This window comes from Danio aesculapii, chromosome 12 (assembly GCF_903798145.1).
Source record: "Danio aesculapii chromosome 12, fDanAes4.1, whole genome shotgun sequence".
NCBI classification, from domain to species: Eukaryota; Metazoa; Chordata; class Actinopteri; order Cypriniformes; family Danionidae; genus Danio; species Danio aesculapii.
In genome coordinates this window covers 49,515,766-49,530,000 of record NC_079446.1, presented here as the reverse complement: position 1 = coordinate 49,530,000, position 14,235 = coordinate 49,515,766, and the positions used below count along the sequence as shown (strand labels likewise).

Sequence of the window (14,235 nt, the reverse complement as noted above, 5' to 3'; positions counted from 1 at the left end):
CTCTACTGTCATGTCAAAATAAAGGTGAAAACCCCTAAAAAACTATTTTAAAATTAATAATATTTTATTATTAATTATTAAACAATATTTAATTTTAATTATTAAACAATTAAAAATTAATAATATTTTTATTTTATTTTTTGTTAATCTTTAATAAAAATCTACCCATCTGCTTCTGCTCTAAAACAGCAGTCCTTCCCTGATAATTTCAGTTTGTCAGATTTGGCGAAATGTGCTTAGCCACGCCCCTCCAGTGTGCTGAAAATAAAAAATGAGGGGAGGGGCTCAATAATAATACCCCGCCTCCTACTCAATATTCAGTTTCAGATGGAAATACGTCATCATAGTCTGTAGCAACTTCCAGTTCATGCAGACTTTAAAGGTCTTGTGAAATTAAAGCTGCAGTAGATGATCTGCCTAAATTAACATAATATCTTTCAAATACAATCCCTCCCCTGTCGTCCAAAGCCACGCCTCCTGAAATCACGAACACGCACATTAAAGATGACAGAGACCCACTAGATCAGGGATCACCAAGATCACCAACTTGTTCCTGGAGGTCCGGTGTCCTGCAGATTTTAACTCCAACCCTAATCAAACACACCTGAACAAGCTAATCCAGGTCGTACTAGGTATACTTGAAACACCCAGGCGGGTGTGTTGAGGCAAGTTGAAGCTAAACCCTGCAGGGCACCGGACCTCCAGGAACGAGATTGGTGACCCCTGCACTAGATCATGTCATTCGCTAGTTAGAAAACTTTATAGTTCTTTATAATACTACAATTCTTAATGATAAACTGTATTATATCTAGCACGTTTTCAGTTATGTAGTTAGCAAGCAAAACTTGTCATCACTCTCTTATCAGTCTCATTCATTCTCTCACACACTTTGTCCTAAAGCCACTACTGTATGTTTAGTGGTTGGCTGGCAATTACGCTTATTACTAAACCATACTTACATGCTGTTTCAGAGTGAATAGCAGTAAAAAAAACAGAGAGCGCGTCACAGGTTGTCAATGTTCAGAAATGAACCAATGAATATAAAAGCATCTTCAGCTCAGTAAAGCAGGCTAGTTTGAATAGCGCTACGTAATTACTTCTGTTTTGTCGTTAAACTGAATAAAAATCGACATTATCGATGCTGTAAAAGGACCTTATCAAACTGAAAATAGTCACATCAATCTTTCACTAGAAGATTTGAGTGGCTGAACAACACTCAATCTACATCAACTCTGCGTGACTAAAATAGTTTTAAACACAGCATTACCTATCTAACAGAAATACTTCAGCCATGGTGTCGTCCTTCCTCCAGCGTGCAAAACTCACTCCAATATTGATTCAGGATTTTAAAAAGATTTGATTCAGCATTTGTTTTTAGCACTCGTGTCCACGTGACCGCAGCCCGCGTGAACGCGTATTGGTGGATCTGAGTGGCATTAGTTGACAGACAGTTTGGGCTACTTATCAGAATATATATACTTATCGGCCTGACAATTTTTCATTGGATGAACATTATTGAGTCTTATGCCTCACCCAGAATATACATTCATTCATTCATTCATTTTCTTTTCAGCTTAGTCCCTTTATTAATCTGGGGTCCCCACAGCGGAATGAACCGCCAACTTTTCCAGCATATTTTTTACGCAGGGGATGCCCTTCCAGCACTGGGACCAGAATATACAAATACATATAAACACATTTAGATCATTTACTTTAATCATTACTATTAGAATGTGAAAAGACGGTTTCTGAAGACGATCACCTACTGCACCTTTAAAATAAACTTTTTTAGATGTTAGCATCAGCATGTTAAGGATATCTGTAATCTAGTCTGCTCCAAAACTGAAAAAAAAAAACATATTTTAGAAGATATAAACATCTAAAGCTTGCAGTTTGTCACATTAAATGTATCAGTGTGTTGTTTTCACGTCTCTTCATACTTCATTTTCTCATCAAATCTTTTGACCAATCAGATCTCAACCACTCCCATTTGCAGAGCTGTAAGAAAAACTAAACACTATTGGCTGTTTTTTGTAAAGGGGAGGAGCTACTGAGCTATATCTCCCACCATGTCTACATGTTTAAGTTGCGGTTACATCAAACATCGAAAAACAAAATGCTCATTTAAAGCATTCATCAAAAGCAGGACCTTTAAACTTAAAACTTATTCATAATAAATAATGACTCTCATTTGATGGTTTGTTTCATTGATTCTGTTGTGATTCTCTTTATGAGTGTTAAGTTGTATTAATTGGCAGAGAATTATAGCTGACCTGACCTCGTGTGTGTGTGTGTGTGTGTGTGTGTGTGTGTGTGTGTGTGTGTGTGCAGATGTGGCGGGTCTGTGTGTCGGTGATAAGCTGTTAGAGGTGAACGGTGTGTGTCTGGAGAACATCAGCATGAGCAGCGCAGTGAAGGTGTTGACAGGTCACTCTCGCCTGCAGATGCTCATCCAGCGGCTCGGACGCGTGCCTGGTGTCCGCTACACCAATGAGAAAACCACATGGTGAGTGGTATGGACCCTTTTCACATGTCCGTGTTTCTCAGCTGCAGAAGTGGTCATAGTTGGGTAGAGAACAACTAATCATTTATTGACAATCCTATTTGCTGAAATAATAAAAGAAAATCTCCAGGATGGTGTTATCAAGACTTTTAGAAGAAGAGAAACTGTGTGAGACTGATAATGTCAGACAGAGGATAGAATAATGTCAGATTTACTGTATTTTAAAATGTTAAATAACTATCAAGGATTTAAGATGCTGATGACCGTTAAACACGTTATAATAGTCTTGTGAAAACGATCCATTAGTCAGATCCAGCAGACCGGGCTCCAGGGGCCTGTAATATCAGAATGAGCTTTAGGCCGTGTCCACACACACATGGGTATTTTATAAACAGTTTAATTGGTCGTTTTGACCTTTCTCTGCTTATGTCCACATAAAAAAACAAAAACGCACTGTGATTGGTCTTATTTTCAGAAATAATATGTCAAAATGAAGTGGGTTTTTCCTTAAAACAAGTAAAATAATCTGCCAATAGGGTAAGCAAAATAATCTTATGTCAAAGTGAAAATAAACAAGATTTATTTTGCTTATTTTAAGGAAAAACACTTAATCTTGACTTATTTCTGAAAACAAGACGATGTTTCTTGTGCAAATCTCAACACAGGCTCATTGTGAATATGTACCCCCGTATACATTTCTGGAGAGCGTGAATTATGTAACCAGAGCTACGTCTGCCTGCATTTCGTCTTTAAAACGAATGCTACAAGGTGGTATGATGCCGCCGACGGCTTCTGTTTCATTTTGCGCTTACCAGCTGATTGCTTCCCTCCTTGTGGACGGCTTTTCTGTTGTTACCAGTTTGCCCAGTGGCTTGCCACCTACGTTGTCGGACTTGGGAGGCGGAGTGGAGTTGACCGTGAAGTTGGGGTTTGAGTCTGGTGAAGAACAGTTCCATAAAGCAGGTAAAACAGGCAAAAAACAAAATAAACAAGTAAATAACAGGGTGAGAATGTGGTAAAATCTGAACACGTGGTAAAAATCAGGCAGCCGCGATGGCTTTACTTTTTTGCATTGCTTTTGAAAACATTGATTGGGTTTAGGGAAGGTAGTGGGTGGGTCAGTCGCTGCTTTTGAAAACACTATTGGTTGGGTTTAGAGAAGGTAGTGGGTGGGTCAGTCGCTGCTTTTGAAAAAACTATTGGTTGGGTTTAGAGAAGGTAGTGGGTGGGTCAGTCGCTGCTTTTGAAAACACTATTGGTTGGGTTTAGAGAAGGTAGTGGGTGGGTCAGTCGCTGCTTTTGATAACACTATTGGTTGGGTTTAGGGAAGGGGGTGGGTGGGGCAATTGGTTGGTCAGTCAGTCGACAGCGGCCTCTGGTGGATTTTCATGAGAACAGCTGGCACAAATGGCACTCACGAGAGAAATTTGAGATCCAAAACAGCATATACAGCGGCCTCTGGTGGATTTATACGAGAACAAAACCTGCCAAAAAACGCACCTCCTCTCACGTATTTCTCACTCTCCAGAATTGTATACGGGGGTATGTATCCATAATGAGCCTGGGTTGGCAATTCTCCCAGATCTGTGATGCTCAATGTGTGTTTATGTGTTCAGGGTGGATCTGATCCATCGGCGGATGGTGGTCGAAGAAGCGGACGCTCCTGTTTCAGTGTACAGCTCAGACGGAGCTCTGTGTCGCACGGTTCATCTGAATCTCTCTCAAAACCAACCATGTCTGGGGCTCAACATCCGCGGAGGACGAGAGTACAACCTGGGCATCTACATATCCAAGTTAGTCTAGCAAAAACACACACAGCTGGTGGATTACTTTCAGTTGCAGATTACAAATTACACTACAAAATGTGTAGTCAGCAGAGATGTATAGTAACGAAGTAGAACTACTTCACTACTGTACTTAAGTACTAAAGTATCTACTGGATTATTGTTTTTTTTCTCCAACTTCCACTTTTACTTCAGTACATATTTTCGATGAGTTTAATACTTTTACTCCGATAGATTATTTTTTGTGCTGCATAGTTACTCGTTACTATTAAAAAAATGTTACGAATCATTTCAAACCCACATTATCACTGCCAGAGCAGCAGATGGCGCTGTCACAGGTTTGAATAAGCTGGCTCGTCATCATTCAGACGATCAAAGAAGACAGCGCTGCCTGCCTGCATTGATTCAATTCAATTCCCCTTTATTTGTATAGCGCTTATACAATGTAGATTGTGTCAAAGCAGCTTCACATAAAAGGTCATAGTAAATAGGAACAGTGTAGTTCAGTTTTTCATTGTTTAAGTTCAGTTGAGCTCAATTCAGTGTGGTTTAGTAATCTCTACTGAGAGTCCAAACACTGAAGAGCAAATCCATCGATGTGCAGCTCTACAGATCCTGAACCATGCAAGCCAGTGGAGACAGCGGAGAGGGAAAAAAACTTCACTAATGGCGGAAGTGAAGAAAAAAAACCTTGAGAGAAACCAGGCTCAGTTGGGCACGACCATTTTAATTTCTCCGCTGGCCAAACGTCTTGTGCAGAGCTGCAGTCTCAGCGGCGGAGGCTGGAAGCTGGCCTCAGCGAAGACTCGTCTGTCTCTGGAGCGTCACAGGAATCAGTCTCATGTTCTCCACTCTTCCATGACCACCACAGCAGCTGCTCAGGATACGGCCTGGTCCAGGATATGGAAACCTTGGGATCATCTCGTCGTTAGTCTTGGATCGAATCAGTGACTCTGCATAGTCTGAGGGCCTCGGGAAGAGTATTCCCAGGTGGAAATGAAGAATAAAGAGAATAATTAGCGTAGCTGCTGTTCATAGTGTATATAAACAAGATGCAGAACCTGTGTGGAAGCCCCCTAAGTGGTGCATTGAGTGTATGCTTTACTGAACAGATAGGTCTTTAATCTAGTTTTGAATTGGGAGAGTGTGTCTGAGCCTCGGACGTTATCATGAAGGCTATTCCAGAGTTTAGGAGCTATAAATGAGAGCACTTTAGTTTGTTTTCGACATGGAAAACCTAGAAATTGCAGCTTCAACTCCCTTACTTTCAACTGTTCGTGGCGATGAGGAAGAAGACGACCCATGGCCCTCTTTAGAGTCAATGTTTGCATTTATCGGCCTTCAAAAATTCACAGTCGAATTTGAAGAAATAATAATATAAAATAATAATTCAAAATAATATAAAACACAGCAGTTTGAGCTATCCGTAAGCGCTAGATAAGTTAACGTTAGCTACCCACGGTTCATAACATGCTGCGATGTTCACTTAACGTATCTAGCTGGCTATCATAAAGGCTGTGTCACGCTGAATGGTGTTTTTGACCTATATATATACATATATATAAATATAAAATAAATCATAAACCATGTTTCTTTTCATTCTGCTTAATCACGTGCCCCAAAAAAGATATTTAAAATAAACAAAACAATATGATGTCTTTTGACTGCTTTCTTTAATAACTACATTACACAATACTTGTACTTTTATCTCAGTATTTGAGTAGTAAATTTTAAAATAAACTACTTGCAATACTTAAGTTCACAAAATGTTGAATACTTTAGTACTTCCACTTAAGTATGGTGCTTAAAGAGCACTTCAACTTCTACTTAAGTCACTTTTTTGATAGAGTACTTGTACTTCCACTCAAGTCTGAGTCTTTAGTACTCTTCTAGTACATCTCAGGTAGTCAGTCATACAATCTCTTAGACTGTTGGCATTATAAGGCATGTTGAGTATTATGGTGGACATTGAAATATGATGGTCGTCAATTATGTGATCCCTATGACTGTTTTAGGGCTTCACACAGCACAGGAAGAAAATCACAGAAAAATGTGACAGGTTTTGTTTATGAATGCAACATGGCCAGGAAATGTGGTGTCTCGAGGGACCGCGGTGCTACATTAATAAACATAATCATAAATATGAACACAGCACTGGATGTGAGAGCTATTTTAAACCTATACATAACTAACACACACAAGCGGTAATCTAACTATAAGTACTGACTATCCATATAATATAAATACTTATACAATATATACATGACCTATACAAGTATTTTTACAGAAGACAGAGCAATATTTATTATTATTATTATTATTATTGTTATTATTATTATTATGCAGGCTGGATCCCGGCGGTCTGGCTGAACAGGGCGGGGTTAAGATGGGGGATCAGATCCTGTCAGCCAATGGTGTGAGCTTTGAGAACATCAACCATCACAGAGCAGTGGAAGTGCTGAAGAGTCAGACTCATGTTATAATGACCATTAAAGTGAGTCACACACACACACACACACGAACGCACACACACACACACACACACACTCATGTTGGTATCGGTGGTTTATAGGGCCATAGGCGTAATAGTGTACAGCTGTCATACTCATGTCACCATACAAAAAAAACTGTCCTTGTAAACCACCAAAACATGTACACACACACACATGTGCACATCCATATACGCAGTCACACACTCATACACTTACACTCACTCACACACACACACACACATGCACAAACACCGGTACGCTCAAACATATATGCACACACACAAACTCATACACACACACACACACACACACACACACTCAAACACACTCACACACACAGCAGATGGCTGATGTGGCTCTCTGGTTTCTGCGTTTGTGTTACGGTGTGCATTATTCACTCTGTTCCTGGATCAGGTAGTCATACACCCATTTAAGCCATCCATATAATCATGTGTTATCCTGACACTTGGATGTGTTCTGGAGGAAACAAGACCGAACATTTCTGTCTCACTGTTTATTTGTTTTGTTCTTTTTCGAGCCAGAATGGACATAAAAGTGCAGAAACACAAGCCTATACCTGGAAATAATGAATGATTAAAGTTATTGTTTCTTTTACAAAATAAAACTCCTATAAATATATCAATTTAAAATAAAATCTTAATAATAATCAAATTCATTCATTCCTTCATTTTCTTTTCGGCTTAGTTCCTTTATTAATCTGGGGTCGCCACAGCAGAATGAACTGCCAACTTATCCAGCATATGTTTTACACAGCGGATGCCTTTCCAGCTGCAACCCATCACTGGGAAACACCCATACACTCTCATTCACACTCATACACTACAGCCTGCTAAATGACAGCCAATTTAGTTAATCAATTCCCCTAAAGCGCATGTGTTTGGACTGTGGGAGAAACCGGAGCACCCGGAGGAAACCCACGCCAACAAGGGGAGAACATGCAAACTCCACACAGAAACGCCAACTGACCCAGCCGAGGCTCGAACCAGCGACCTTCTAGCTTGCGATTGTGCTACCTACTGCGCGACCGTGACGCCCTAACTGGAAACAACGAATGATTAAAGTTATAAATTTTTTTACAAAATAAAACTCTATAAATAAATCAATTTAAAATAAAATCTTAATAATAATCAAATTAAAGACTACATAATTTAGATTGTTTTATTTGTTTACCTGCATCTCATGTTTATTGACAAACGTTAAGTGAACCATGAACATGAATGTTGTTTTTATTATCATTAAATATTAATTATATCATAAAATGTCAAATAAAAATTAAACCCTAAGTAAAAATAAACCCTAAACATGTTTATTTTTACATTTTATTATAAAACTAAGCAACATAAAACATACATTCATTCATTCATTCATTTTCCTTCAGCTTAGTCTCTATTTCAGAGGTCGCCACAGTGGAATGAACTGCCAACTATTTCAGCATATGTTTTACGCAGCTGATGCCCTTCCAGCCGCAACCCAGTACTGGGAAACACCCATACACACTCATTCACACACACACACACACTCATACACTACGGCTGATTTAGTTTATCAGTTCCCCTATACCACATGTGTTTGGACTGTGGGGGAAACTGGAGCACGCGGAGGAAACCCACGCAAAACCCATGCAAACTCCACACAGAAATACCAACTGACCCAGCTGGGACTTGAACCACCAACCTTCTTGCTATGAGGCCACAGTTCTAACCACTGAGCCACCGTGCCGCCCATAAAACACTTATTTAAAAAAAATACAATATTTTATATAGAGCCATAAGCATGTGAATGTTCCAATATCTTGATATACTTTAAAATATTACACCAATATTTTACTCTGCGTAAATATAGGGAATCTACTGACAATTTTCTTTTAGTTTGGCTGAAATAAAAGCAGTTTTTACATTTTAAATGTAATTTGTAAGGTCAATATTATTAGCCCCATTAAGCAATTATTTTCCGATTGGCTACAGAACAATTGTCCAATGACTTACCTAATTAGCCTTCAGTAGTTAACCTAATTAAGCCTTTAAATGTCACTTTAAGCTGAATACTAGTATCTTAAAGAATATCTAATCAAATATTATGTGCTGTCATCATGACAAATATAAAATAAATCAGTTATTAGAAATTAATTATTAAAACTATTATGATTAGAAATGTTCATTCATTCATTCATTCATTTTCTTTTCGGCTTAGTTCCCTTATTAATCTGGGGTCGCCACAGCGGAATGAACCGCCAACTTATCCAGCATATGTTTTACGCAGCGAATGCCCTTCCAGCTGCAACCCATGACTGGGAAACTCCCATACACTCTTGCATTCACACACATTCGCTACGAACAATTAAGCTCACCTGATTCACCTGTACCGCATGTGTTTGGACTGTGGGGGAAACCGGAACACCTGGAGGAAACCCACGCCAACACGGGGAGAACATGCAAACTCCACACAGAAATGCCAACTGGCCCAGTCGAGGCTCGGACCAGCAACCTTCTTGCTATGAGGCGATTGTGCTACCCACTGCGCCACCGTGACGCCCCATTTAGAACTGTGTTTATATTTAATATTTTTAATATTTCACAGTTGAATTTTGTCTTCACCTGTATTCAGTAAATGTGATTGTTTTCTACAGGAGGCAGGCAGATATCCAGCCTACAAAGAAATGGTGACGGAATTAAGCTGGATGAACAAATGTGAGTGTCTGTTTCAGCTCTTACACAGTAGCTGTGTTTCCATCCAAAGATGCAGATTAGCCTTATGTACAAAAATGCAATATGGCATAAAACATTAATGAATATAGCAGCATTTCCAGTCAGTGAGGGACAGAGAACAAAATCATCAGTTCCTGCTAAACTAGAGCAAATACTGCTGAGGGAAGTCTAGTTTGGGATTTGCCACTGTGGTGTTTTTTCTTCTCTAATAAATGAGCTGCGCCTCAGAAGACGAAGACGAAATGCAATGAACGCGGTGAATGCGGTGGCTTTTGGAGGTGTGAGACTGGAGTGCAGACAGATGCTCAAGACAGTTCTGGAGGGAATAATAATAGAAGGATAATACTGAAGCACTGTGATGATGGACTGACGGAGGGCTGAGGCCTTTTACAATCAGATCTGCAACAATGGAGAGCTGCAGACCGACATTAATGACACAAACACCCTCACACACACATTTATATCTGATCAGCATCTGACAAAAACTAAACCACATCACACACACACACTGATGAAGTGCATCTGCAGACTTTATTCACTATATTTGTTTAAATTATAGTTCATTGTAGATTTTCTTTTCAGATGAAAGGTTTATTTAGCTCAGTTGTGTGCACTCAGTTGTGTTTTATGCACATTTTCAAATTGTTTGCACATCTTGATGTTTTCATTAAGCACTTTTTATTTGATATTTCAAAATGTGCATTAAAATAGGTGAAACATAGCTAGTTATGGTGGCCGAGAGCGCTTAACACTCTGCAATTTAGGAAAACACATGCAATTACAAAAACCACCAGCAAATTAAGAAAAGATCTTCATCTGTTTGACAGCATGTGTTGTGCACATCCTCACAACGGAAAAAAATTTATAAAACGCACTACAAATTCTCACAACACCTGCAAATAGCTCTGAACTCAACAGAAGTGTTTCAAGGGGACCCAAAAAACATGACGGACCTGGCTGGGATTTGTTTATTGTGCCGTGACTATTGCTCAGTGCAGTTGTAGGTGATCTTTAAAAGGTTTTTTTAGTTTATTTTAACGTCCTGATAACACCATTCACTTGTCTTCTGTACATTAGGGTGTACCCACACTTGCTATCCGAACTGTGCCCAGACCCGTTTCCCGGATCGTTTGAGAAGTGTGAGTGCTCTGAATCGGGCTCAGTCGGGTTTTTAGAGGTGTGCCAGAGCGCGGTTCACTTGGGCTCAGGTGCGGTACACTTGTGTGTGAGTGCAAAACACGCCTGCAATGTATTGTGGGCAATATCAGCGATTAGAGTATGGACTCTTCTACACTATAGCTGTGTCCCAAATGGCACACTATGCACTCATGCACTATGTACTTCTGCACTTACACACTCAACAGCAGAGTATATGTAGGTAGTGTCGTCCCAAATGGAGCACTAATGTTTTTTTTACTAAGCGGAAATTCAAATCGTTTCCCTGATGACGTTTGACGGTTGCCGAATCAGTGAAATGAATGACCAAACCATCAAATAATACCTGCCATTGACCATTGGGAGGCGCTATAATCACTCTCGGAGGAGAATTTAGCTTTCATCATCCAAAATAAATAAAGTTATCCAACATGTGTGCCCAATAGCTCCGCCCCTTTCGCCACCTGAGTCTCAATCCACCTCAAGTCTCAGTCCACACTTCATTTTACTGGTTGAATAAGTGCATCATCCGGGTAATTAAAGTGCACTTATTATTTTTACTAGTTTTCAGTGTGAACGTAAACTATTTATAACAAAAAATGGCGTAGAATAGTGCATAAGTATGCGATTTGGGACGCACCTACTTCATTTTTACCTGAAATCGTAGAGCATTCGGGAACCTTTGGCATACTCTTTTCAACATACAATGGTTTGGGACATACTAATTCTATTTTCGAATACTCTTTAGGATGGATAGTATGCGAATTGGGATGCAGCACATAACCTAAATAGCCGGGTCCGTCACGTTTTAGGGTCCTCTTGAAACATTCCTATTGTGTTCTGTGCTATTTGCATGTGTTGTGAGAACACAATGTCAAACCGATAAGGATCTTTTCTTGATTTTCTGGTGGTTTTTTGTAATTGCATGTGTTTTCTTAAATTGCAGCATGTTAAGCTCTCTGGGCTACTGTAGCTAGTGATATAGCACTGATCTTCAGTATCCTCTGACTCCTCCAGCGGGCAGTGGAACTGTGTATTCGTCTCTACAGGACTCTGAATCCTCTAGCTCGTCTCTGTCCTCGGGTACTCCTCTCGGATCTGTGAGCGGATTCTCTCAGGCTACGCTTCCTGTTAGCTTGCCTTTAGGAGCCAAAATGTCTGATACCAGCAGCTCCACTGAGGCTCAGTTTCATCCTGACTCCACTGAAGATGATGGTCAGTCTGAGCGGCTGCGGACGGTGAGCCGAGGACCAACAGAAGTGCTGCAGGACTCTGCCATCCGCAGTCGAGCAGACGAGGACTGGAGCGGGATCAGAGAGAGCCGGAGGGAAGGCCGGAAAACATCTCTGCTCATCGCTCTCAGCCGACCGAGCCCACCCATACGCCGCACACGCAGTCATGTGACTATATCAGGTGTAGTATTGATAGTCTTCAGTCTTGTGACTTGCTTTGTTTACCAAATAAGTGGATCTAATTGGATTTGCATTGTAAACCTTAAATACAAGTTAAAAAGGTATTACTTTTCATTTCATATATTAAGTTTTTACTTAAGATACTCCCAAAATCCACAGATTTTTAACAAAATTATCAGCAGAAATAGCCAAAAATGACCACAGATTCAGGTTGGCCCTAGTCATTAGTGACGGCGTTATAGCTTGTAAGTCTCTGCTGTTAGTCTTGCTGGTAGGGAAAATCTATTCGTTCACTTCTGTTATTTATATTCTGCATTTCAATTTACAGAAGCTGTATAAAAAGCACACAAACGCACTGACAGTTATAGGTAATATAGGTTTCTGTGGTCGATAATGCTGCCATTTGGCACAAATCCATACCTTTCTCCTTTCTGATCATTCTTTCGCTGAAGGAAATCTGCAGAAGCCCGGCCCAGGCGTGTCTTATGTCGGTTAGAAATTAGGGTTGGTTCAATAGACGATGTCATCGTCCATCACTGATGGCTGATAGACATCACGATGCTGAGCCGGCATCATGATCCTCCACCCTGTCCCCGTCACAGCAGCAACTTGCTCGTGAAAAACACACACTGAGGCCTCGTTTACAGTAATACGTCTTAGTTTTAAAATGGCATTTTAGAATGAAAACAATCCACGTCCACACTGGCGTTTCAACTAGCGTTTCTGAAAAGCCGTCCGTCCACACTATACTGCTGAAAACACACATCATGTGACCACACACACACACTCTGTCATGCGCTCTAGCATTTGCGCAGGTCTGAGCTCCAGCAGTCAGTGAGTGCTTTGAGCACAAAACACCCGAGAGCAGTGCACGTTGAACAGTTTATCAAGGATGTACCGCTGGATCTCACTATAGTTGTTGAATATAGTTGTTTGAATCTATCAGGTAACGTGTCAGAGCGTCAGTACACTGCTTCAGTCTTTCTCTGTCACGCTTGTACTTAATAATTTAAGTGTAAACCTCAGATACTGTTGGTTGGTTCCTGTTGATTGTGCAGCTTTTTACCAACCAAGTGTGTCGACGCCATTATACTGACACAGATCACTCTGCCTATTCATGCCAGAGTCCTGCTGAAGTGATTGACAGGTGGTAATATGTGTGTAACTTATCTTTATTTATTTATTTATGATTTGGTTATGGGTAAAACAAAGACCATGCGGGTCAGCTAGTTGAAACGGTAGGCTACAAATAATGAATCCGTTATTATTTAATTAATTATTCATAATTATACATATACAATTATTCATATTGTACATAAACATTTGTAATTATGTTTATCTATCTGCACACTTCTGATTATTAATAGCAACCTGTACATGTATTCATTTCAAGAGTTCACACTTAGCTCATGATTTATACATAGCTTGTTTGGCGTGCTGTCCCTGGAGAGAGCCCTGAGCCCAAGAAATCCTCGAGCCCAGGGCTCCCTCCTTTCACAGGGCGAGGGGAGACTGAGCTCAGGTCGATCTGAAACTCCCCCGCTGCTGAGGCCAAGGTGAACTTCCTGAGAGTAAGACATTAGAAAAAAGATTTAGGCTTATTTTATCTATAATATAGAGCACATTTGGATGGTGGGAGGAAACCGGGAAACCCACGCAGACACGGGGAGAACATGCAAACTCCGCACAGAAACACCAGATGGCCCAGTGAAGACCCAACGCCATCTGTATTCTTGCTGTGAGGCAACAGTGCTAGTCACTGGGCCACCGTGCCGCCCATTCTGGATAAAGGTGGCAGAAGGGGAGGAGGGGGGTTTCTTCCAGACGAAGATAGCTGTAGAGGAAATGAGGATATATATATATATATATATAGTGACTTGGGATCCTTTGATTGGAGGATCATGATTAGCTAATGTGGACCAGCTGGGTCAATCATGAGCACATGCTCCTCTCGAAATTAGTTTAAAATTAAACTTTATTTATTGTAAATCTGTTCATAGCTAATACAACCTGTATATAATGTTCATAGTACATCCATCTGTAAATATCACCATAGTTTTTCTATAACTACACTTTATAACTTATACCTGTATCCTGCACTTGCTGCTATTGCACTGCTGGTTACACCTAAACTGCATGTGGTTGTCTTGTACATGTGTAATG

General features: G+C 40.3%; 1 protein-coding gene across 1 annotated transcript in view; it reads left to right on the top strand.

The window, feature by feature from the left end:
- Positions 1-14,235, top strand: part of pdzd7b (PDZ domain containing 7b) — a 37,028-nt gene that overhangs the window by 7,890 nt on the left and 14,903 nt on the right. The window contains exons 4-8 of the mRNA XM_056470167.1: positions 2,332-2,506; positions 4,120-4,296; positions 6,634-6,781; positions 9,427-9,487; positions 11,678-12,073. Of these exons, the coding sequence (XP_056326142.1) occupies positions 2,332-2,506; positions 4,120-4,296; positions 6,634-6,781; positions 9,427-9,487; positions 11,678-12,073 (957 nt within the window). The remainder of the gene's footprint in view (positions 1-2,331; positions 2,507-4,119; positions 4,297-6,633; positions 6,782-9,426; positions 9,488-11,677; positions 12,074-14,235) is intronic.